Source organism: Pteronotus mesoamericanus, unplaced genomic scaffold (assembly GCF_021234165.1).
Source record: "Pteronotus mesoamericanus isolate MK-2021 breed Mesoamerican mustached bat unplaced genomic scaffold, CSHL_Meso_final scaffold_54, whole genome shotgun sequence".
NCBI classification, from domain to species: domain Eukaryota; kingdom Metazoa; phylum Chordata; class Mammalia; order Chiroptera; family Mormoopidae; genus Pteronotus; species Pteronotus mesoamericanus.
This window is the reverse complement of record NW_026555321.1, coordinates 30,227,473-30,253,695: the sequence shown is the minus strand read 5'-3', so window position 1 is coordinate 30,253,695 and position 26,223 is coordinate 30,227,473. Positions and strand designations below refer to the sequence as shown.

Sequence of the window (26,223 nt, the reverse complement as noted above, 5' to 3'; positions counted from 1 at the left end):
CTGGCTAAAAGATCAAGGCCTGAGTTAGAGACAGTGAGAGCCAGAGACTAAGCACCCTGTTAAAGATAAGTGTCCAGACCAGTGCTAAGTATTTATTATGCTGTAGGTTCCAGAGTGCTAAGAAAGCCTTCTCCTCCCTAAGTGCCTTCTGGAGCCTGCAAATGCATTGTTGGTACTTTCATTTTCTAGCTTGAGGTTTTGATCCTTGTGAAAACCTCAGTCACCTAGGGAAGATTCACACTATAGGCTCTTTTTAGGTCCTTTAGTTCCAGTTGGATGGATGGAGATTAAGAACAAATTTTCATGTATGGAATGATAGAGAAGAAAGAGCATGACACCCCGGGATGTGGATATGCAAGAACAGAGGAGAAGATCGCTGGGTCTGCAGAGACAGACTCAATCCACTGAGTCCTGATGGTGGCCTCTTCCGGTTTTCTACACTTGTCCAGCCAAACCCATAATTCCTAACATCTCCAGTCAATAAGCAAGCCCTGATCGTGAACTTACTAAGTACACAGCTCAGTGAAGGAGTTGGAAATTATTATAGATACAATGGTTATATTTGTACAGGCCTTAACTCAGAGTATATAATCTGACATCAGGACATAATTAATATTTAAAATCCAAAATGTTTTGGAAAATTCAGCACTTACTTATGGATGTCCTTGCTCTGAAGCATTATTACATAGTCTGGTGGTCTGAGGCTGGGAGTAGGAAAGGTGTGTCACAGATTATTAGACAACTGAGTTTAGATGATGATGCTATGAGCCAAGTATGAGCAAACAATAAGTAGGATGAAAGTTTAGAAGAGGAAGAAGCTGTGTTGGCTGTGGTAATAGTAAAACAGCAATAATACCTGGTACATAAATGTTTTTGCATTTTCCTAATAGTAATTAATATTTGCATAGCATTTCAGAGTTTCTAACACTTTAATGTAAGTTATTCTCATCTGGCCTCATTAAATCTTCACTACAACCTGTGAGTCAAGTATTATAAACTGAGGGTACTTAGAATAGTGGTTAGTACATAGTGAGTATTTGCTATTATTATTAGCTCTATTTTATGTTTCAGGAAACAGGCTCAGAGAGGCAGTGACTTGCCCAAAATCACAGAGCTGAGAAGTGGTGGAACTAAGCCTGAACTCAGCTCCCCTGGCTCTTGTTTGTAGACCTTTCTCCATTATGCCATGCATAAAAGAGGAGTATTTAAGTTGGGCTTGTCTAGTTTAGGCTGTTTGGAGGTGGCCTTAGTGGAGAAGTCTCTGATAACATGCTCCTTGGTCTCACGAACCCTATTTGGCAGGTAGATGGAATCAATGTGGGTGCTTGGTGTGCCGTGAGTAAGAAGAGTTAAATCTAGAAGCCTCTACTCATTTTTGCAATGAGGGGAGATGGTCCATCAAGGAAGCTCCAAGCTATTAAACTCACATACATCCTCAGCTGCTAGGCTTGTTAAGAAAATGTTACAATAGGGGGAAATTGACAACACAGGCACCCTTCGGTATTTTTAGTCTGTGCTTCAAGGATGTACATCTTGGGTTCTGTTTAGGACTGAGCACAAGGGGATGAGTTTGAATTGGTTTGACAAGACTGCCAGTGAGAAAATCCTTAACGAGCACCTTTTTTTGTCCCCAGTTTATGCAAGGGACTCCATGTGCAGGGCAGGGGTATAGGACTAAGGAAGGTGAAATAACTTTCTCAAACTTTCAAACACCAGGGAGAGTGCTATAATCTTTTCCTTGGGTTGGGGGCAGTGTGGAAGCATCAGTAAAAACTATAACAGTGTCTATTTCTTATACTAGAAAGTCTGCAGTGAATTATTTGTCCTTCCAATGTGCAACATGGTGAGTGTAGTTAATAATACTGTATGTATACTTGAAATTTTATGAGTAGAACTTAGGTGTTTCCACCACACACACATAAACACACACAAATAATTATGTGAGATGATGGATGTTAATTAACCCGATTGTGGTAATCCCATTCATAAAGTATATGTATGTCAAATCATCATAGGGTACACTTTAAATATATACAATTTTGTCAATTATATTTCAGTAAAGCTGGAAAAAATAAACTATTTATTTCATGGATATATTCTTAAATGTAAGCCATTGTAGCACTGTTTGTAATAGCAAAAACAACCCAAAAACCAGAGATCTAAATGCTCACCGAAAAATATTGGTTAAATTATTGTATGACCTTCAAGTGGAATTTTGTACAACTATTAAGAAAGAGGTCCATCAGCACGCTCTAAGATGTATTTTTAAGTTCAATAAAAATCAAAATTCAAAAAAGAAGAGTTTATGTAGCATGATGTCATGTGCATATTTGAAGCATAAACGTATACAAATTATGCACATTTTTTCCCACAATGGAAGGATATGCTTGCACTGATAATGGGGAGTATATGTGATGAGAGAGAAATGGGAAAGGAGAAACTTATTTTTCATTTTATCCTTTGATGTACTTTTTGATTGGCTTAACTATATGACACACTCTTTTTAAGAAAATGTAAGCCATTTGCCTATGGTCACACAGCCAGGAAAGGTCACAGCTAGGATACCCACCAAAGTGATTCCAGAACCCTTCTGGGTTCTAGCACACTGCCTCCTAACAGTGCCCTTAGTATCAGGAAGTACTTCTGTCACTTGCTTGTAAGGTACAAAATTTTTCATGAAAATACCTGGAACCAAATCATCCAAAGGCCAGGAGCTAGGAGAACATGCTTATTCTCCAGAGAAGGCTCTGTGCCCCATCTGCCTGCCACCTTGGCTTCTTTTTTATAAGATTGTGGCTCAGCCAAGAGAGGTCAGCGACCTGGAGCCAGGAAATACAGACTGATTTCTAACAGGACGAATTACCTTAAGGAAAAGGCATTAAGATAATTGGAGAGGCGGGGGTGGGGAGAAGGCATGAAAACAGTATCATTAGCCAGTTTGGTAAATGGGCAGGTGCAGGAAGTGGCAGATAACCCAAGCTAGAATCTATAAATATACTTCAATATTAGTGTTTAAAACCCACAAAATAAATGAGTGAATTTAAAAACTTGGCAGCATCTAGATATAAACTCTTAGTTCTAAGCTTAACTCTTAGTAACTTTTCTGTGATTTGTGTATATTATCTAACACCTCTTGGGCTTCAGTTTCCCCATCAGTTAAATGGACACCACTATCTGACCTGGCTACTGCACAGGGTTGTAAGGAACAAATAAGACAAGAAATGTACTTTAAAAATGCAAGGCATCATACAGTATGAGAAGTTACTGTTAATGTCTCTGAAACTTACCGCATAAATGGAGAGCTATTTTGAGATGGAAAATGGGAGGAAGCATCCGAAAAGCATTGCTGGTAGCAAGGTAGTACACCTAACCAACACAAGAAAGGAACCCCATGAGTCATTCACTCTAGTTCCTCCTTTCTATAGTCATGTACAAAGACCTACAGAGTCCAAGGTCTGCAGAGTAATGATAGTGCCATATGTAGACTATTATTTAAGCCCATAAATAAGATGGAACAGTAGTCAAAGGGATGGGATATGCTACAGGCCCCTTCCCTAGGGGCTTGATGAGCTATTAGTGTTGAACAGGGTCTCAGAAGCAAACTGATGAAGCTTAGAAAGGAATTAGAGCAGAGGTGGGGGGATGGACTTCAGTGATTCAGCTCCAGGATGGCTGAGTGCCTCTGAGGAGCAATTTGAGGGTGGCCAGGGACTTGGAAAGGACAAATGACAACTTCCTAGAACAGACTGTTCCAGAACCCAGAGATGAAAGGAAATAGCCTGGCCTCATTCTGGATAGTTCACAGGAACCAGGATCGGAAGTATTTGTAGTGGAACTAGTGCTTACAACATCAAGTTCCTTTTGAGCGGAAGAAGGAAAATGGGGGAAAAAAACATGCAGTACAGCACACATAACAACAGTTTCTGTAATGGTGGGAGTAAAGATGGAAAGAATGAATCAACAGAGGGCAATAGTGCTATGCAGTGCCATGGGCATTAGACTCAGACTTGGGTGTGAATACTCACTCTGTCACTAATTTACCTTATGACCTTGAATGTGCCATTTTCCTTCTCTGAATCTTGGTTTCCTCATCTCAAAAATGAACACCTTTCTTCCTGACTCATAAGTTGTAAAGAGGATTAAATGAGATGTTCCTGAAAGCAACTAATACACAATTCTTAGAACATGATGCCTGATATGTTAATTTATTCCTTTAATTTGGAGAGGGACCTTTAGCAAATCTCCAGTGAAACATGCTAATTTGACATTTCAAGCATTGGGAAAGCAAGCCCAACCTAGCCAACAGGTACAGGGTGGAAAGGCCCTTTTTACAAATGGAGAACCAGCCTAAGTGGGCAGATAATAAGAGCTAGCAGGGTGGGCGGGTTAAGTACAAAGTAGGAATGGATATAAATATAAGCATAACACATTCTGCTTTCATGAGGCTATGAAGCCATTAATGCATTAATGTGAGGTTCCTCCAGACCTATGACAAAATGGGAAGATAATAAGTGCTGTATAACAGCTTGACTCATTTTCTTGACTTCTCAGAAATACAGGATAAGTTTTGTGTTCAGTTATAGTAGCTTTCCTTAGCATCCTCCTCTTCTTTTTTTCTGGTAGCCTACCATTCTTTTTGGAAGAATGGGTATAAAGAGGCAAAATGATAACAGTTTCTTTAAAAGTAAAATGCCAAAGGTGGAAACTAACTAGAAAATCAGAGTGAAATGGCAGTTGGGGGCAGATAAGGAAACTATAGAAGATTGACCTTGTCTTTACCAGGAATAATATTAGGGAAATTCCTACTTTTAGACTTCCTTGGTAGCCAAAGGACCAGACATGTTACAAAATTACAAAACCCGAGAGTAAAAAGGTGCTTTGGTTTATTTTGTAGGTGAGTAAGTTGAGCATAAAAGGAGAGGAAGTGGTTTGCTTGACGTTCGCTCAGTCATGGTTGTCCAACTGCAAAGTTAGGCTCTAACCCTATCGCACATCTCTTGACTGTTATTCTGAAGTACTGTCTGCTGTAGGCTCAACTTTGTAATTGTGAATTTCTGACCTCAAACACTTGTACAAAACTGATTCATGTGGTTTTTTTTCTTTTTCCAGGGCCAAGTGCTTTCGGGGCAAAAAAGTCCTTGGAGATTATGATATCAAAGTGGAACAGGTAATCAGCCTGAAACCCAGAGCTGCATTTGCATCATCAGTCATCATCCGTCCCTCTTGGCATTCCAGAGTGAGCCATCTAGCTCTGCTGAGTGGAGTGCAGTGTACCTCACTGGGTTCCAGGCTGTCTCCTCATCCCACCCTTTCCCCAGGGCTTTTCTCTCTATGAGACATAGTCCTGAAGGCTGTACCTTTCAGTTTCCCTGATTTTCTATCATGGTGTCCATAGAGAGGCAAGTAGTGTGGGGGCCTCAGCCTGAGGAAAACCTTAGAGGAGTGTCTTCCCAGGACACTGGCCACAGTTCCACGTTATTGGTGGCATGTTGTTCCTGGGTAGGCACATGTTTGATATTCGGGTATGTGGCCTCAAGTGGTGACAACTCTGGTCTTTAGGCTACACTTCAGAGGGAACTTAGAAAAGAACACCTCCTTGTTTTAATGCAATGAAGTCCTGGAAGACTCGTTTTTTAATCTTCCTCTATTCTTTGCTACATGATAAATAGGAATTAGATCCATTTGGGTAGGGGAGACATATGCAGTTTAAACAATGCATGTATTTTCTAGGTAACAATAGAAGTTATCACTCCTTACACAGTATCCTGTGATCTACAGAGTACTTTCCTATCCATTATTACATTCACTTCTTTTCTAAAAATTTTTTAAAATTGCTTTGAGAGAGAGAGAGAGAGAAACACCAATTTGTTTTTCCACTTTTTTACTATTCACTGGTTGACTCTTGTGCCCTGACCGGGGATCAAACTTGCATCCTTGGCATACTGGGGCGAGGCTCTAACCGACTGACCTACCAGCTGGGACTGCATTCACTTCTTAAAATAAGTTGTTAGATAGACAGGGTTGATAAATTTTTTTTCCCCATTTTATACATGGAAGAACCATTCCCCTCAGAGAATATAAGTAACTTGCCTAATGTCTTATGCAACTAGTTGGGGGGAAAACAGAACAAAAGCCCACTTGCCTAATGTAAAACCTAGCGCTTTTATGTTGAAACTAATAAAGGGCATATTGTTCTTAGAGAGGTAGCACAAAGGATGCTGATGGGCTGGGAATCTGAAGACCTGAGTCTTGCTTCTGTCACTGCCAACATTGTCTTTTGTTTTGTTTTTTGTCTAGAAAGGTAATTTAACTGTGCCTTATCTCTGTTTCTTCTGCCTCATAGGGTTGCTATGAGTTAAATGAGATCAGTTTGTAAAAATGCTTGAAAACTGTAAATAAAATGTTTGGTGGTGGGGATGTTGTTGTTGCTGCTGGTATGTGGAGGACTTGGCAAAGTCAGGACTGTTGACTTATTCTCTCACTATTATTTTTATTTACTTTTTTACCATAGTAAAATGACATAACATGAAATTACCTTCCTAATCCTTACTGTTATTTTCCAGGCAGAATTTTCAGAGCTCAACCTGGTGGCTCATGCAGATGGGACCTATGCTGTGGATATGCAGGTACTCCGGAATGGCACAAAGGTTGTACGGTAAGGTCCTTTCTGTCCTCGGGTTTACTCTTACTGTCTCCAAGCTACCATCTCTGGCTTGCAGAGGCAGTTTCAAAATCAAGTGTTGAAGTGGAATAATAGTGCTATGTATAGCGTGCAGAACTTAATGATGTGTACAAGAAGCCAGAGAAAACCGCTCCTGCCTCAGGGAGCTGTGGTTCCATGCGAGAGAAAGCTTCATGGACTGAGAGCTTAGAGGTAACTAAATTTCGGTCGGAAGGGTTCCAGAACTCTAGCCCCACTTTAACCAGTGCAGCTCTGTGCTTTTATCTCTGCATATATTTTCCTATAAATCAGGATTTCGTTGCTTTAAAAAAAGGTTCGGACTTATCTTGTATGGCTCAGTGGCTTGGGCATTGTCCACACAGACTGAGGGGTGGCCAGATTGGTTTTTTCAGGGTACATGCCTGGGTTGCAGGCTGGGTCCCCAATTAGGGGCATGTGAGGGGCAGCCAATCAATGCTTTTTTTGTACTTAAATGTTTCTTCCCCTTTTTATCTCCCTCCCTTCTACTCTTCCTAAAAATAAATAAATAAAATCTTATTTTTTAGAAAAAAAAAGTTGTATGGCCTTTTAAAAAAAGTTTGAAAATCTCTGCTCTAATTCAACCTTCTATTTTACATTGATTTGCTTAAATTCACAGAGTTGGTAGCAGAGCCCTGTGGTCTATATGAATTCTTTTTACTCCCCATCCTGTGTTCTTCCTGTATTCCTCTCCTGGTGAACTCATAACTCTGACAGGAAAATCTAGAGTCAGAAGAGACATTGTGGGTGGAAGAAAATTTTCAGTTACAGAGCACTTACATGCCAGGTAGTATGCCTGGCAGTATAGATGTGATCAGACATAATGCAACAGTTCTGTGAGGGAGATGATGAGAATTCTAGATTGGAGAAAATGATTTCCACAGTGTAATTCTTACCAGGGGCTTGGTGTGGCTTCAGGTTTTCAGATATCAGAGTCTTACTCCAGGGGGAGTCTTCACTTTACTCTCTTCCCTATCTCAATCTGCAGTACCCTGACACTGAGGCCTCCAGTATCTAATAGGAATTGGGTCAGTGACAGGAAAGGCAAAACTTAGGTGTCTGGAACCTAACAACAGGAAATGTGAGCTTGTCCATCCTGAGTTCGTCTATCCTGGAGACTAAGGAGGAGGACAGAAAAAGATGTTCGTCCTGCAAGAAAAACAGTGGGTTTCTCTAGCTGCAGGTAGAGTGAGTCATGGGGATGCATGCACAAACCAGGTGGTGACAGGGTGCTGGGAGGGATCTGGCAAGAATAAGGCAGGCCCTTCCAGGTACCAGTGTAGGAACTCAAGAGCTGGCTACCAGTCTAGAGCTCCATTCCTATAACTGGGATATAAGATTTGCTCTTAGGCATATAGCTGGAGCCAGCTTCCCAGAATTGGGGCACTTGGAGGTCAGAGCATCTCCAGCACTTGATGCTAAGTCTCCTGAATGACTGAGGAGGGCTCCATCCAACCTCACTTTAACAGACTGACCTCTGAGTCTGGGTGGAGCTGGGGCTATAGGAGGGGGTTGGATGGGTGCCTGAGCAGAGAACCAGGTAGGTCATCGCATATGGTGTGAAACGACTGAATCCTAGAGCCTTGAGGATGAATGCTGCCACAGAATTGAATCTCTAAGAAAATGAGCTTCCTTAGGAGTAAGGGCATGAAGACAGGGGCCCTGGTACTGTGCATCAGCTGTGGCTAAGAGTTTTGCTGGCTAGAGGTGAAATGCAGGGAGCCTTCCCATGCATGGGAACATTCTGTGCTCTTAGTGCTTCCTGTAGCTGTTGCTCAACCTCAGTTCTGCAAAAAAATATTTGTACCTCTCCCTAGTGTCCGCTTTGGAAGAACAACATTGGGAAGTCTGGCATCTGGTCTCAGCCAGCCTGAACCCTTGCTCTCCTGGGGGCCTGATGAGGGCACTGCCTATTTTAAGGAGCAGATTTAAGGAGCTTCAGCTTTCACAGGGAAAATTCTTGTTCACTTAAGGTGTGAGGATCTCTTTCTTCCTGAAGACATTTGCATCTTAGGAAAAGGCAGTGTTTAACCCAGAGGAATAAAGGAATTTCAGAAATATGTTTCTTAAATCTCCTGTGAGATGTACCATAATACCTCATTTCTAGTGCACAGAGAAGAAGAGTAATAAAGTAAGGGGCTTGGTCCAGGTGACCTGTAAGACTTCTTCTCTGTTTTGGGCTTTGGAAATGGGAGATAAGGTGACAGTATGACTTGAGGTGCTGGTTAATGGCAGACTTGCCTCTACATTCTTACCAGGTCCTTCCGGCCAGACTTTGTGCTCATCCGGCAGCATGCATTTGGCATGGCGGAGAATGAGGACTTCCGCCACCTGATCATTGGCATGCAGTATGCAGGCCTCCCCAGCATCAACTCACTTGAATCCATTTACAACTTCTGCGACAAGCCGTGGGTGGTAAGTGAAGTCTCCTCTTCTCCAGGTAAAAGCGTAGGATCCAGGTCCTATATCTCCCAGTCCTCCAGTTAGGGCCACTGGTAAACAAGATGCAGCAGGCACTAGCTGAGAGGATATGGGAGGAGCTTTAGCTGGGACATGGGAAGTGCAAACTCTCACAAGAGAATGGTATCATCATAGGTTGGGGCATCTTTGCTGCACAGTAGGCCTTTGGCTTCCCAACAAAGTCACACCAAAATTCTGTGTAGAAGCACTTACAAGTCTGTAGGCTCTGCCCTCAGCCATAGGATGCAACAATAAAAATATGTATTTCTTGCCTTTGAATGATCTGTCTATTGGAAAGTCCTGAGGCCAGTGAGGACCAAGGGAATGGTCCATCTCAGAGGGGTGTTAGTGGCAGAGTCTTACTAAGTGTTTTAACAACCTCAAACCTTTGTGAGATTTTCCCACAAAAATATGAATCAGACACTTACATGAGCTGGAAGTGCTCTTAGAGATCAAATCTTTGCCCTTCATGATAGATATATGAAAATTTAAAAGGAAAATAAGAAGTATAAAACCACTTACTATATGGCATCAACATCTGAGATTTTCCTATTTTAATTGTATTTAATCCTCACACTAACCTTACAAGGATGATATTATTGTCATTGTTATCACTTTTTACAGACATGAGACCCAAAAAAGATTACCTTACCAAAGTTATGCAGCCAGGATTTCTCTAGATTGCACTGCCCCTCACCTAAATCAAGTTACCATGTGAAGAAAAAGCTGGTGTTCCCTTCTGTGGCTTGTCTAGCAATCTAGGAAGCAATGGAAACTTCTGAGAAGAGACAAAGAGGGAGAGTGACCTTTGATGGCTACTGGGGTGCTCTGGCAGCTGAGGCAACCCAAGTCCGATACCTCTGCTGCTCTAGGCTGGCCCTCTCAGAAGGAAACACCTGCTTCTAATCCCATCCTCCTCCTCTTATTTTCTAAAATATCAAATTTCAGCTATCACACACAGGCTTGCTGAGAGTCATGGCACTGGTGGCAGATTTTGAAGTGTCTGCCCCAGGCCTCTCCACCACTCAGGGAGCTGAAGGGGGTGTTTGTTTGTTTGTTTTTGTTTTTTAATGAAATAGACCCATTGCCTCTGCTTTTGATCTCCCCCCTCCCACCCCCGCCATACCTCAACTCACAGTTTTTCTGTTCTATTGAAAGCCAGGGAGACCCAACAGCATAAGAGAAAGAGTTAGAAGACCTGGGAATTGGTGTGGGTGAGAAGGAAGGTTGGGTTCCCAATTTCCACTTGTTCAGCCTTCCCTCTGTGCGGCATAAGGCATCTGGAATCCTAAAATTTTACAGAAACAAACTAAAAGGGTTGTGTGATTTGAGTGTGTTGCTATTGGCAGAAGAGCACATATAAGGCCTTCACCAAGCCTCTTTCTGGGGACTGCCCCTTTCTCCTTAGTCATGTGACCCTCCCTACTACACATATGCCCTTGTCCTTCCCCCAGTCCCTAAAATACCTGTTAGAATTTGTGTCCTTCATAGCCACACAGGGTGATTCTGCTATTATCAGCTTTTTCTGGGTGATTTCACGTATCAGACTTCTGACTAAACACCTCTGTATGCCGTGGTTTCTTTGTCTGTAAACTAGGAATAATAGTACCTGCCACCAGTTTGCCAGTCTGGCTGTTAGTCTCCTAGTATTTGGGACCTCTTACAGAAACTGGTCCCCTGCTTTGTGTTTTAAAAAACTGTGCCAGAGGCCAGAGAGGGGAGGATCAGAGAGCCTGTGCCTAGGGCTTTGCCCGTCCTGGGATCTGGGATCTGGTGAGGGTTCACATTCTCACCCATTCACAATCCCAGCACATTGTCTTTGGCATTGCATCAGAACAGCAGGGCTCCCTGGCTAGACACCAAGTTCTCCCTTCATTTTTACTAAACAGCTGCCACACTAATGGCATTTTATATACGCGTATTATTCCCTGCCTATTAATGGGAGTGGGCAAATTTGGTGACTGTGAGGGGAGGGGTCCCTCTGAGATGATGACTTTGGTTCATATTCTCTAAAGTTCTTTGTTGTGGGTACGCTCGGTGTGAGGAAAGGCCTCAGTTGGTTGGAAAATGCTTTACCTTATGTGTTTCTGAGCACATCTGTATCTCATAAACTGGTCAAGGAGGGCACACTGGGATTTTGGAAGGAGAAATGGACCTGTCAATGAAAGGAGCATTCCAGAGAAAGTAAGAACATCTCCTTACCATACTGCTGCAAATGTATCTGAAATCCCTGTCACTCTTTCTAGGTTTTTCTAGAGACAGATGCACTAGGATTGAATTAAATATTTTATTTCCAGGGGGAATAGGATAAATTATTAAATTCAGGCTGATCTTGAAATCCCATTTCTTCCAAGAGTCTTTACTGATTCATTGGATAAGTGGTTATAAGGAACATTATCTTCCTATTTGTTGCCAATACCACCACCCCCAGCTCCCAAATCTATTCTTTTGTCCATGTATAGAGGAAATAACCCTTATCAGATATTACATTTGTTTAATTGGTGACTGTACTTGTGATTTAATCTAAGTTTCCAAGGAGGCAGGGATTAGATGCCAAGCCCAGTACCTTGAGCAGACAGGGACTTGGAGGTAAGGTTGAGGAGGATAGGGTGAGCTCCTAGTGACCCAACTAGTGCCTGAGAACTGGCTACTGTTTTAGTCTTGGCTGTTCCAGGACTCTGGGGGTTTGCCGTTGGCCTTCCTGGCATCAATGTGGTGCCTGTGTAAGTCTCCCACGTCTTGGGAAGATAGAGACTCACATGCCTTGATACCATGCCAGGGCGTGGGCTACAGCAGGACAGAGGTTGTTAAGCAGAGCTGGCTGGGGATGCTGAAGAGCCTTGGAAGCTCAGGCAGAGCAGGAGTCCAGCCAGGCTGAGGTGGACACGCAGGACTTAAAGATCAGATGAGGTGGTGGAGAGAATCTGAGAAGGCAGGAAAGGTATGAGTGGTTGGTCTTGATAGTCAAAGCAAGTTGAAGAACCATAAAATGGTGAGGACAGCAGGGAACAACAAAGAATGCACCAGACAAGAAGAGACCCGACAGCCCTGATTCCGGGCACGGTCTGGGAGCTAGGCTTTCCTTTGCTTCTCTACCCTCAGTCTCCTCATTTGTAGAGTGAGATGTTTGGTCCAGAGCTCTCTAAAGTCTCCTTAAGTAATAAAATCTTAGGGGCTTGAGAGTCCATGAATCATACTTTCAGTCCTGGTGGAGGCAACTAGAGATCTAGAGTCACCAACTCTGTGTTACTAAGGGAAGTGATCCAGAAATTTCAGTGTTTTCCAGCATTTCAAAAACAATAAAAAAGTTTATGTTTGCCCACAAAAGAACCACAGCAGATGATCACTGAAACTATAGTTTGATGATGGAGTTTAGAAGGAGATATAATAAGAGATGATGTTTGTGGTAAAAAGTTTGAGGAACTGATCCAGTCTCTCATTTTATATATGAGGAAAATGAGGCCTGGAGAAGAGAAATTATTTGCCAAAGGATACCTAGCAAGTTAGAGGCAGAACAAGAAACAGAAGACTCTAGTTTCCTATAAACCCAGTTCTGAGCTTTTACTACTCCAGACCCTCTTCCCCACTGACTCATGTTCCAACATTCCTTATATAGATAATAGGACCTGAGTTTTTGAAAATGTTCTAGCTTTCCTTTCTTTGAAAAATAGAAGGCAACTTTTCCTTCTAACCATTCCAAAAATCTGTGGTTAAGACTGTGAAGTAACCCAGTAGCACTAGAGGAAGGAAGCTGGTTTACCTCTACTCCCAGTGCATTAGGGATGGGTGTGGGGGGTGTGTGTGAATGAACTGAGTCTGTTTCCTGTGGGAAGGACATGGCTTCTGCAGAACCTGCAAGGCAGCTACTTGAAGGAATAAAAATAAATATGAATTGGGAATAAAGGGCCTGGCTCTGAATCTGGTTCAACTACTGTGTAACCTTTGGTAAGTGACCTGTCTGGACCTCAGTTGCTTCACTTACAAAGTTGGGGGCAGGGTTGCCAAAGGCCTTTCAACCCTGATACTGTAAGAATGTGTACTTCACTTTTTCCTCATGGAGCTGTTCTGGTTTCTCATAGGTGAAGGATCCACCTGAGTTCAGTGCTTAGATAAGTAGTAAGTCCCAGAAAGACTGGGTCTGTCTGTCTCTCATCTACATGACTATCAATATCTTCCTGAAGAACAGCTTCATTCATGACCCCCCTGCTCAAATTCTGGTGACTTCATACTGCCTATAGGGAAAAGCTACCATTCAAATGCCTGGCATTTGAATTTCCAAGACTTGGCCTATGTTACCTATCTAGCTTCAGTTCATCATTTGCCATTTCTAGAGGTGCAGGTGTTTAGAATTAAAGACTCAAATTTTAATTTCAGCTTCACTGCTTTGCAGCTCTCTGACTTTAGGCAACTTTTGTACCCTCTTTGAGTCTCATATGTAAAACGAAGATGATAAAGTACGTAGTTTCTCAATTTAATATGAGGATTAAATAAAATATCATTAAAACTGAGTAGGTACTGAATGACTGTTAGCTCACTCCTTTTCCCAGTTAAAGAATACATTCCTTGAGAATAGGAATTGTATGCCTCTCTTATATACTCAAGAGCACTTTGCTCAAAACCCTCAACAGACCAAATGCTCAATAAATATTTTTAAATAGACTCTTGTTTTGTCTGTTCTATAAGTTGTCTAGATAAGCTGAAATGTTTGCTTCTCTTTACAGTTTGCCCAGCTGGTGGCCATCTACAAGACACTGGGAGGAGAAAAGTTTCCACTCATTGAGCAGACATACTATCCCAACCACAAAGAAATGGTAGGTGATGATGGAGTGGGGAGGGACTTCAGTCTCTTTGCTATTTCCACTCTGGGCTTAGTCACACTTTGGGGATCTGAAGAGGGCTTCAGTATCTACGCCCCAGAAAGACTTTGTTGTTGAACTGCAGATCTGTTTTCTGTGGCCAGAGTGGCTCGATTTTAGCTGATAGCCCCTTGTTTCCAAAATCTGGAGACAGAATAGGGAAGAGCAGAAACAAGGCATTTTATCAAGCTGAAAAGGGAGCAAACCTATGAAGCAGTAATCAAAGATCCTACTGCCCTGACTCTGCCACATGTCAGTGTACTAGTTACATTTACTCACTTGTCACTTTCCCAACTGGAAAGTCAAATGGGCATAATTATTCCTTACCAGGTTACCAAATTTGGTGCAAAATTTAAGTGAGATTTGTTTTTAAAATAATATATATATATGAGGAAAATAATTTATATATGAGGAAAATGAGGCCTGGAGAAGAGAAATTATTTGCCAAAGGATACCTAGCAAGTTAGAGGCAGAACAAGAAACAGAAGACTCTAGTTTCCTATAAACCCAGTTCTGAGCTTTTACTACTCCAGACCCTCTTCCCCACTGACTCATGTTCCAACATCCCTTATATAGATAATAGGACCTGAGTTTTTGAAAATGTTCTAGCTTTCCTTTCTTTGAAAAATAGAGGGCAACTTTTCCTTCTAACCATTCCAAAAATCTGTGGTTAAGACTGTGAAGTAACCCAGTAGCACTAGAGGAAGGAAGCTGGTTTACCCCTGCTCCCTGGAAAAGTGTGAAGCACCCCTCAGATGCCAGGTGTTATTCCTGTTATTATTATCAGGGCCTTCCATTCCCTTGGCTTTTGTCAAGATTGTGAGAAGACTGGATTAACATTATGCCTCCTCTGAGGCCATCCAAGGATATCAGAAGGAGCAGAGAGATGGCATGGTTGGTTGGCATGGAGGCTATTGCTATGGTTTTTCCTCCATGGAGACCTCGACGTCACTCTCCCTTCTTCCCTTCTGTCTCCACATCCCCTGCCCCAGGCCTGCCCGGTCAGTTGGTGATAGTGCTTAACTCACCAATGGAAACTCTCTGCCATAGCATTCCAAGTGTAGTCTGGGATGGACATTATGTTTGTTTGCCACTCACTTCCTTCTCCAAAAAGGATCTTCATTTGCACCATTTCTGTGAATCAAGAGCCTTATTCTGGCATATTGTGCATGGCCCTGCTTATCAGCAAATAATACATAGAAGATTAATAACCACAACCTTGGGCCTTGAAAAGAACTATCTCCTTCATCTTTTCAGAGCTTCCACAGGGAGAGGCTCTGGAACTTTAGTGCTTGTCCTTAATAAATCCTTGAGACCAACATCATTGATCTCAATGACAAGCCAAGAAGTCTTGTAGAGGCTGAGGAACCGTAAGGAGTCTGTGCTTGGATTTCTCAGGGAATCCAAGACACAATGGTAAGGGGACTGAGCTAAAGGGAGGGTGGGGAGCAAAGCTGGATTTTTCCTGCTATAATATCTAGCAGAACTGATCACTAAAAAAAATAAAGGAAGGAAAGAAAAAATTGCAAAATATATTCTTCATCTACCATCATTTTCCCCTAAGGTCTCCTGTGTTATTCCTTTCTTATCCTCTATCCTGAAATTTGCTCTCAAAAAACTACCTCTTAAGGTCTCTCTGAGGTGTCAACTACAAGGGAATTTTAACTGTAAAAGAGAAATGATTTTTTTTTTTTTGCCTAAAAAGAAAGTGTTCAAGAGGGAATGAAGATATTGGTAGAGAAGGACTTTCTAAACGAAACAGTAAAGATGCCTTGCAGACCTCAGTTGGAGGCATTAAGGACAGTTAACCTGCAGAGACAATACCTAAGTCTATTCTTATCTGAAGAGGTGTGCTAAGTGGGCCAGACCTTCTGCCAGGAATGGTATAGAGGAGATTACAGCATGTGGAGGGAGTTTAGGCCATTGTAGGTCTCATATTGAGTGACTCTATGCCCCTGCAAGTCACTCCCCTAGATGGAAGTGTATGAGAGGATCAGGATGAGTTGAGATTGGAGTAGAGAATATACAGCCATAGTATATTGTTCTTTTCATTCTTCCAAAGCAGACTGTTTGTGATACTGTCAACCTGTTTTCTGGTATTGTACATCAGAAGGCTACACCATCTCATATACATAACATTCACCATTTCTTCCCTATCAGATCAATTAAGGTAAGAGAAAACACGTTTTGCTACAGAGAAAATGGAATAGTTCTGGCCAAAACTATTTTGATCCTAAGCCAGAATTAAAACTTTCAGTAACAGGTACTAGCTAGACTAAAAGAGTTTGGGAGGCAGGGAAGAAGGGCTGAGGGTAGGATAGAAAAGTCGTGCTACTTTCCCTGGCCTTTGACAGGTTCTGGGCTGGGGTCCAGATTATATACAAACTGAATATGCCGCAGTCCTGCTCTAATCCTAGCCAGACTGCTCACTTGGTACTTCCCATTGGCTGGCTGCAATGAGGCAGGTGGTGATAGCCAGAGCTCTGCAGGGAAGGAAAACGGGCTTGGTCTTCAGGACTCCTGAAGGGATGTAGTGGTCTCTGTTCCCTATTAGGGCTGGACGATGTCAATTAACTCCTTCCTGAGGGGCAGGCGTCCCTCATACCAGCTGCAGGTGCCATCAACGTGCTTCATGCAGACATAATGCTGGGCCTGGTACCCATACAGTTTTCGTTCCAACAGCCAGTCTGTCCAGAGGCACTCATTGGGGGCCGCAATGATGCAGGGCACTGTGTAGCAGGTGGTGATCTAGAGTCATAGTGACACAACATCAAAGTGAGTAGGGTGTCTTTTTCTTATTTCCTTTCAGACTTTTACATAGCCTTACAGCCTAGCCCAAATGCCCCTGCTTTATAAAGCCTTTCCTAGTTTCCAAAATTCCCTGAATTCTCCTTCCCCTGTACTCCCCACATACAGTATTGCCTCTCTAATGGCATGTCTTGAAGTCAGACCAACCTGAGGGTCCTTACTCTACCACTGACCTTGAGCAAACTACTTTACTTCATAGAGCATTAATTTCTTCACCTTAAAATGGAAATCTTAATTCTTCATACGTTTTTTTATAAAGAGTACATTAAAATATTTTAAATAAATTGACCATTAGAGGGGCTGGCAAAGAGTAGACTCTGTATAAAGATGGCTACGCCATTTCAGTTTGCCTTATATGATGGCCACCTTCCCCTCCAAAATGCAAGTAGTTTGAGATCAGGGACTATGGACCATATTGCTTTCCTGTCTCCAACTTCATATAGTGTCTGATCCATGGCAGATCTCAAGTATACTATATTAAGTGAATAAATGCATGCATGAAGGAAGGAGTACATGCCAGGTGAGGCTGCAAGGCTCAAGACTCTTTCCCACCCACAAAAGACCTTAGAAATGGATATTTTCTTACTTGGCAGCCACAATTCAGATGATAGTGATGATTCAGACTTTCTCTTTGCAAGAAGGACAGGTTCTCCCAGGGCTCAATGTAGTTGCAAAGATGGATGAAGACTTTTCCATCATTGAGGACCTGACCTTCAAAGGGAGATGGAGAAGAACCTAGCATGAGGAATCTGTGAAGCTCCAGAAGGCTGGGTCCTTGAAAGGCCCAGAATTGCAGCCTCTTTCATGGTTCTTTTGTTTTTTGGTGGCAGTGGTGACATGGAGCTCAATGAAGGGACCAGAAAAACCTCTATAATCTTTATATCAAATATTATATTTGTACAAAAGAGAGTTATGGAACAAGGACTTTTCCTTAAGCATGGTACAGGGAGAACATGGGCTTTAAAGTGAGACTCTTGGTGGAACTCTCTTCTATCATTTACTAGCTGTGTGACCTTAACAAAGCCATGTAACTTCTCAACTGGAAGATGAGAATAATAAGGTATTGTCAGAATTAAATGAGAGAATATTTGTAAAACTCCCAGCACAGTAGTGGGCCCATAGAAGATGCTAAATAAATAATAGGTCCCTTCCCCTTTCCAACTCTTCCCAGTATGTACATAGGCCAGTCTTTTGCCCCATTGATGCCTATCTTGGTAAGTCTTTCCTCTTCTCCATACAAATGTTCCCCTTCTTATCAAACTCTTTCCTATTTTCCAAAGACCCTTTTCAGTACCACCTCATCCTCAAAGTCATCCCTGACCATGCTGGCCCACATCTCTTAGAACTTTAGTCACTCAAGCATTTACTTAGTGAGCAATTACTAGACCTGGTACCAGGAATACAGAAGTAAATGTGACAGGATCTTTGTCCTCAAGGGGCTTAAAAACAAGTAGGTCAGACAGATAAGTAGGCAAAAATTACACTGTTGTGTGATTATATACAAGATGCAGTATAAGAACAAAGGTAAATATAATTATCTCTGTCTGTGGAAGGGGTGAGGGCAAGGAAGGTGTCTAAGAGGAGATGATGCTCCTGTTGGGCCTTGAAAGGATGGGTAGGAGTTTACCTGTCAGGCAAGTTGGGGGAAAGGCTTCTGGACATTGGGGCTATCCTGTGTAAAGGTGAAGGGGCACAGCCCAGACAATACCTTCTATAACTTCAAGTAGTTTAGTTCAGCTCTGGGGAAAATGAGGGGCTGGCAAGTGTCAGTGAAAAGTGACAAGAGACAAAGCTGGAGAAGTCAGCAGTGTTATGGTCACAAAGGGCATTCAACATTAGGCAAAAGAGCTTGTGCCCTCTCTTGAACAGAATGGGTGCCAGTGATGACTTTTCAATAGACCTGTGTTTTGTTTTCTTCGCCCTTGATTAGACTTGGCCTCCTTGAGGGCACAGAGCATGCCTCCTACTTTCCCTAATGCACCACAGTGCCTAGCAGAGGGCAAGGCACACATAGCGTAGGTACTTAGGAAGGAAGTAGCTTCATCTGCTGGTCCTGGGATGTTGAGGGCTCAGCGGCATGCTCTGCCTTTGCCTTTCCCATTCAGAGGCTCCTAGATCAGTAGTTCCACATTCTTAGAGCTGAGAGCCTCTACCTGGCTCAAGAGCCAGGTCTAGACTGTGAGCTCTTTGAGTACTATAACTTGTTACTGAGTCTCCATTCTCTTATTCAAGGCCTGGCAGCTAGTATGTGATCATTCATTGCTGAGTGCACGGACAGATAGTGGAATTCCTCCTCCTGTTCTCCTTACCTTTCTAAGTATTTTTCATCCTTTAGGTTTAATTTAGATCCCACTTGTTCACTGAAGCTTCCCTGACTGTTTATAACCATACAGATACCTTCTTCCTGAATTACAAAATAATATAGTATTAAAGTCATTCACTTATGGAGTCATAGTTTTATGTGGTTCTTTAATTGTTATATCCCAACCACTTCAGCATGGAGGAGACTTACCAAGTTCATGGAGACAGAACCATGTTAGATTCAAGGCTCCTATTAGGGCTTGTGTTTTTCTGTACCCCCAGAACACGGCCTGGGGGATGAGTTAGCCACACAGGCGCACCATGAGTCAAATGTGACCCAATGTGGCTGTCTAAAGCTAATGCCATCATAGACTACAGGAACTGTAATGTGTGTGTTCGGGGAGGCGGGGTTGCACACATGCAATACTCCTTTATTCTGTGAAACTAAGACCTCTCCTGTAGTGTTGTGTTCAGTTTATTGTCCTGTGCTAGGGAAGGGACAGGGACAGGCTATATGCCATTGGAGAAGGTAGCCAGAATAGGAGGGGCTGAGAACCATGGCCCACAGACCTGGAGCTAAAGTGCTATCATCTGTCATCCTCAGGCCTCTGAGGGATCATTATAGAGCAGAGGGCAGAGCTGAATCCACAAGGGGCAGTTTTAGAGGGCCTGATTTGGGCTTAAATTACCAAAATCCTCATGCCAATTAAAACTGTTCGAGCCTGGCTGGTGTGGCTCAGTGGACTGAGTGCTGGTCTGCAAACTGAAAAGTCGCCCATTCGATTCCCAGTCAGGGCACCTGCCTGTATTGCAGGCCAGGTCCTGGTTGGAAGTGTGTCAGAGACAACCTATCAATGTATCTCTTGCACGTTGATGTTTCTCTCCCTGTCTTTCTCCATCCACCCCCCACCACCAATATATAAGTAAATAAATAAATAAAGCCTTAATGGAACCAGCTTCTGTAGGCTGGGAGAGCAACCCATCCTTAAAACAGTGAAGCAGTGGCCAAGATCACTGTAATGAGGACTCTTGCATTGAAAGGGGAGATTATTGGGCCCCTCCCAACTCAGAGGTTGCCTCTTAGTAACGCAGCTCTGTTTTATGCTCAGAATATGTCACGTGCTCAGAATGAGTCAAGGACAGCCATGGCTCTTCCTTGGATGCTGTCCTTAGGACAGAGACTACTGGGGCCACTTGCTGCTCTTTAACTTACCAGTCAAGAGATACTGCTTCTGGCTGTTTGCTTCTAGTTTCACACCACAGAGGGAGGAATCAAAGGGTGTATAGATATACTGAACATCCTTGACTTTCTCAAACCCTTTAAACATCTGAAAAGCAATTACAAAATAGCAGTATTGGGTCAGTGAGTGAACTGTGTATCTTAACAGGAAAAACTTCTCGTTCCTCAGTCTAAAAAAAATTAAGCCAACATCTAGTTCAGGATTTTATGCACACAGATGGCTCAACTGGATCATTTCTCTCTTTTAGAAAAATCTGAACCTGGGGTTATTCCAGTGAGAGGGGAGGTACCTCCAGCAGACCCATGCACAGGCAGCAAGAGGACTAAAGGGACTCTGAGGGCCTGTCCTGCACTGTCACTCAAATTCTGTGGGCCCTGCTTGTCATCCACTTCCACTTCAGCATCTATACCCAGGATCACTGAGCCAGGTTGTCTGACCTCTCAGCGCCCCCCTTCGCAGAACAGAGACCCCACTCCTCCCAAGAGCCCAAGGGGTAGAAGCCCTGTCCTGTCCCCATGTACCTTTATCTGTTTGATTTCATACCGGATCATTTTTTTAGTGTCAGCAGGGTCTGCACTGGCAGGAACTACCTTCTCACTGGAGATTTTGGCCCGGATCACTGCATAGGAAGTGAAAAGGGGGAACCTTCAGCAACCTGTGGGAGCAATCCATCTGGGATCTGGGTGACCTGGGGCCCCTGGAGAATTCTGTGGGGTAATTCTGGGTTGTGAGGAAGATGATATAGAAAGTGGGGACCTGGAAACTCCTCCTGTGCAGTCAGGCCTGTTAGATCCTGCAGTCTCTGCACTTTACCTGCTAGTTTTGAGAATTTAGTTCTCCATAGCCCAGAGGGCTGGGGGTGGAAGTGGGCCTCAGGAAAGAGGGGGGAGGAGGAGCCCTTTGAGGGTGGTCAGTGTGGCCATCTACTGATGTAGCCCAAGGTCTAAAACAGAGCCTGCCCGGCATTGCTATTAGTAAATGTTTATTGAATTAATAAATTATCTGACCCTGTTCAGAGGTAGTTCACCTTTTGCCATTTGGGCACTAATCAAAAACAGTTTAGGAAGCTCGTCCTCTGTGCCTGGCCTAACACAAGGTACTAAGTCCATAAACATGATTAAGACATCCTGCAGAACTTGGTCTAGTGGAGAGCACACTTAGAAAAGAACAACAGCACAGCACAGTAGGAGCACAAATATGTAAGAGGTGCTGTGTTGTAGCATCAAGGAGTCAGGAAGCCTTCAGAGAAAAAGAGATACATAAGACTTTGAAGAACACATAGGAGTTTGCCAGGAATTTAAGGATGGGGGGAAGGACATTCCAGGCAGAGGGAAAAGAAGGGGCAAAAGATGGGACATTTATAATAAAAACCCAACCTCCTGGCCCCTGGCTTCCCCCTCTCCCATCCAGTAGTTCACAATAATCACAGGATAGTTCCAGTGAGTTGTTCAACGCCACTCGATAATTGCAATAGGCGGGGGTGAGGAGGTCGCTATGGACGCTCCTGATTGCGTTTGCAAGGTTGCTATGGTGCTGGTCTTGCCCAACTCCTCAGTCCCAACAACAGGCAACTGGTGGGGAATTTGAGCTCCTCCCTTTCCCTCCAGACCTCTAGTCTACAGCTCGGCCCTTTCCAGTCACACACAACCACCCCCTGCTGTGGACCTCCCGGGCCCCCGGACTCACCGAGAGCGGAGTGGCAGACGTGCTGCTGGGGGTGCGCGGGGGCGCAGCTGCACGCCTCGCCCAGCCCCGGCGGCCGCAGCAATGCCAGCAGCCGCAGCAACAGCGCCCAGCTCGGCACGGTCTGGGGGCTCCGGGGCATGACACTGCAGAGCCCCGACTAAGCCTTTGGGGTTTGCTGGACCAAACAGGCCCTCCAGGGATCCTTCAGAAAGCCTCGCGCCCCTCGCCCTAGTCTTTATGAGGAGGACCTAGGGCCAATCCCGCCCCATGGGCTCCGCCCTCCTTTGGCTGCAGACCACTTGAGGCTGCAGGACCGGCCACCCTTCTGATTGGCAGCCTCAAACGATGAAGAGGGAAGCCAGCAGAGGCCCTTAGCTTCTGTTTCGCTGCCTGAGCAATTACAAGAGTTCCAGAAGTGGAGGGAAGGCACTGGGAGAGAGGATGGTGTCATGGCAAAAAGCGCAACAAAGACAAATGCAAGAGGCAGAAAAACCAAGGGACTCTAATTTAGGCAGAAGGAACAAGAGTGAGGAGAGGCACAAACTGAAAGAGTGAGACAGGCAGTCTTAGAGAGGCAGACAGAATTACAACGGGCAAAAGAGACAGTGACAGAGAAGGACGAACCCCTTGCTGAGCTGCACACTGGGAATAAGACAAGCTACTCAGGGCTTCTTTCAGCTGCAGGAAGTGTTTTCAATGCCCTATTTAGGAGGCTCCAAAGCAACAGTAAACAGTAATGGAAAAAGACAGAGAAAGTTAGGGGGTGGGGTATGGGGGGGGGGGCTCTGCTGGCTGGGGGTGGGGGGAGTGAGGAGAGATGTCAGAAAGCAGCCAGTGCTTTAGAAACCCTTTTCCATACCCAGACCCTCAGACTGCAGATGGCTGAGGACAGTACTTTTAGTACAGGCGCAAAGCACAGCAGGATCGCATTACCTAGTGCAAACCTGGGACCTCAAGGCCCTCTTCAGATTCTAGGCTATATGATTCCTATCTTATGTTGCTACTCACTTGAGAGATTATGTCTTATACAGAATGGGGCAAAAGTAGGTTTATAGTTGTGAGTACATGAAGCACAGTTTACTCTTGTATTATTTTCCATGCGAACAACTGTAAACCTACTTTTGCCCCACCCTGTATATAATAAGGTAGGACAACTTAGAAAACAAAGAAGCAAGGCACTTAGAGCAGTGCAGTGAGACTGGAACCTTGTCCACTCTGCCAGAGCATAGTGCTCCAAGGTACCCATGGGATTATTGTAGTAGATGGTGTCACATAGTGCTAGACTGAAAAGTAGGAGACTGGGTTCTGACTCTCACTAGGCAGCTTTGCAACCTTTACCTGTGTAGGCCTCCCCTTTTTCTTCATGAAATAGGGTTGAATTGCATGATTTCCAAGGCCGTTTGAAGCTCTTTGAGCCAGCCTCAGCTGACCTCAGCCAGGAATACTGAAATCTTCAAGGCGGGTGCTCCCAGGATCTGGTCTATAGGATTTCCATGGGAATCTGACTTTTCTTAAGTCAACATTATTTTCTTCAAAAGACATCTTTTCATTTTAATGTGGCAATGATGTTTGAAAAAAAGGGCAGATGTTTGAAAGAGAGCTGAGCCTGACTGAGGAAGATGAGCTTTGGTGTCCAAGTTGGTTCTTCATACAACACACTCAGGCTAATACAGAGTCTGATGTATTATTGGATGGGACCTCAAAGAGCATCCAATCCAGTCTCTTCATTTGGCACATGGACTGAAGCTCAGTGAGGTAAAGTGACTTGTAGAAAGTCAGTGTCAGAAAGGGCTAGAATGCAAGCCTCCTGACTTCTAGTCTAGTGTTCCTTCCATTGTACCATATTACTTCTTTCACTGCCATTTTATAACAGCTTACATTCCTGTTTTTGGAGGGTAGTTCTTTTAAGTTTTTATTATTCATCTTTTAAAATACAGCTACCTTAAGGCAGAATTTACTCTTTTAAGAATCTCTTTCAAATTACAAGGATGTTAAATTTTTATGTTTGCCCTCTTCCAAACCCCAAGCTAGGCAGAAATAGGCCTTAGCATACTAAGCTGTTTGTTGGTTGAGTTGGAGGTATTGGTGAGCAATATGGAGAAAGGGAGAGAAAAAGACAGGTTCAATATACGAAAGCTAGATGTTTGAGAGGGAGGGGAGGATACTAAGAGGTTTGTGACAAAAGGGACATTAGGGTTCCAAAGATATGTTCCTTTTGTAATTATAGTTTACTAGGGTACAATTTACATACAGTGAAATTCACCCTTTCAAAGATGTGTTTTTTCAAATTCTCTTTGGCTAAGGTCCAGTCCTACCCAGGGGTTGTCTAATGCAAAGGAGGTTGAAACAATGAGTTTTAAAGATGTAGAGAGTACCAAGTATGAGAACAGAGTTCTCCTATAGATCTGCTACTAACATGCTGTAACTTTAGGGAAGTCACTGTCACTTAATGAGCTTCAGATTTTTAATTTATAAAGCACATAGATTAGACTAGTTCTTTCAAGGGGCCTTCCAAGGGTGTTCCCAAGAAAAATATTTGTAACATTCCACAGAGAGACAGACACTCTCTGACCAATTCTTCTGCTTCTTCTCTGCTTTCAGCTGACCCTGCCCACATTCCCTGTGGTTGTGAAGATCGGCCATGCTCATTCAGGCATGGGCAAGGTAAGGCTGGGGCCTGATGTGCTTTGGGATCGAGGCCAAGAAGGGCAATTTTCAGAGAGTCTGATTATGGACTATTCTTTCCCCTCTGTTATTGAGGGTTTCTTTGCAAGGAGAAGGTGATTTGGCCCCTCTGAAGCCATGAGTCTTACCCAAACAGGGCTTTTTCAAAAAGCGTAGTACAGGCCACCTGCACGGCTCTTTGGGTCTTTTGAAGTAAGTGTGCCTCCTGAGCCTAGGAAGGGAAACGGGGGAGAAGTCTCCTAGAGACACATGGCACCCGAGCTTGCATCTAGATGGGAAATATCTTGATGGGTTTGGAGTCCCCAGGTTTTGTGACTCTCAGTGTGTGTATGTGTATGTCTCCTTTCCCTCTCTGCCTTACTCCAACATTAGGTCAAAGTGGAAAACCACTACGATTTCCAGGACATTGCTAGCGTGGTGGCCCTCACCCAGACCTATGCCACAGCAGAGCCTTTCATTGACTCCAAGTATGACATCCGGGTCCAGAAGATAGGCAACAACTACAAGGCTTACATGTGAGTAGGGGTGGGTTCCCAGCAGACACTTCACTTTCTCCCCAGCCCAGTGAAGAATACTTGAGCCTCCAGGCCACAATCAGCTCTCAGTTTAATCTCATCAGGCCCACAGGTAGCAAACAGAAAGAGGGTGCCATTCAAATCAGGGAGTCTTAGCCTGGGTTCCTTTCAAGTTAGAGGAGGGGTCCATGAACTAAGATGAGTAATAAAAGTAATACCTATTTTTATTAGCCTGTAAGTGAAATTTGGCATTCTCCTCAGTTATGAACAAAGACAACAGACTACAGCAGTAGCAGCAGCACAAGTGACTTTGTCACTAAAGGTAATCACAGAGATCTTTGTATTTTTATACAGTCGTGACAGATATCTCTATATACCAACTACTGTTATCACTAGTAAAGAATCATGGTAATTATTGGACCTGCCACTACACTTAGGCCTGTGAATACATTTGTTATTTATAAAGAAACATTCTTTACTAATCACAGATTTTTTTGTTTAATATTTTGGCAACTATATTTGATAATTATTTTAAATAATTAAGTTCCTTTTTTATCCTGTGTTCTTTATTGTATACATTTATACATCTTACATATTTTATACATTGAAAGGAATCCATATGCTTCACCAGGCTGCCAGAGCACAGAAAACGTTAAAGTACTCCTGACATAAATATATAGCTTTAAAAACACTACAGAGCATTAAATGCCTAGTAGTTATAAGACTAGATGACTTCTCTACATAACTGTTTCCATTTGCCAGAATGGAAAGTTAAAGGTTTCCTCTATTAGAATTTAGAAAAAGAAAAGATTTCAAAACTACCTTATCTTTCATAAAATGCATAAGAAAGACAATGGTTATAATTCCAGTTTTGGAAATACTGACCTCCCACTTTTAGAAAAAAATTCAAGGGTGTGTGTGTGTGTGTGTGTGTGTGTGTGTGTGTGTGTTTTAACAAAGACAGAACATTA

The 26,223-nt window shown here is 43.3% G+C and overlaps 2 protein-coding genes across 2 annotated transcripts in view; one reads left to right on the top strand and one right to left on the bottom strand.

Moving 5' to 3' along the window:
- The window catches only part of SYN2 (synapsin II), a 198,822-nt gene that overhangs the window by 146,534 nt on the left and 26,065 nt on the right, over positions 1–26,223 (top strand). The window contains exons 2-7 of the mRNA XM_054595522.1: positions 5,110–5,167; positions 6,564–6,655; positions 8,959–9,115; positions 13,882–13,971; positions 24,654–24,716; positions 25,110–25,252. Of these exons, the coding sequence (XP_054451497.1) occupies positions 5,110–5,167; positions 6,564–6,655; positions 8,959–9,115; positions 13,882–13,971; positions 24,654–24,716; positions 25,110–25,252 (603 nt within the window). The remainder of the gene's footprint in view (positions 1–5,109; positions 5,168–6,563; positions 6,656–8,958; positions 9,116–13,881; positions 13,972–24,653; positions 24,717–25,109; positions 25,253–26,223) is intronic.
- Positions 16,086–22,287, bottom strand: TIMP4 (TIMP metallopeptidase inhibitor 4). Its single transcript, XM_054595523.1, has 5 exons — positions 22,053–22,287; positions 20,888–20,985; positions 20,339–20,453; positions 17,411–17,535; positions 16,086–16,764 (listed from the first exon to the last, which is right to left on the bottom strand). The coding sequence occupies exons 1-5, from the start codon at positions 22,189–22,191 to the stop codon at positions 16,567–16,569; spliced, it is 675 nt and encodes a 224-aa protein (XP_054451498.1). The 5' UTR covers positions 22,192–22,287; the 3' UTR covers positions 16,086–16,566.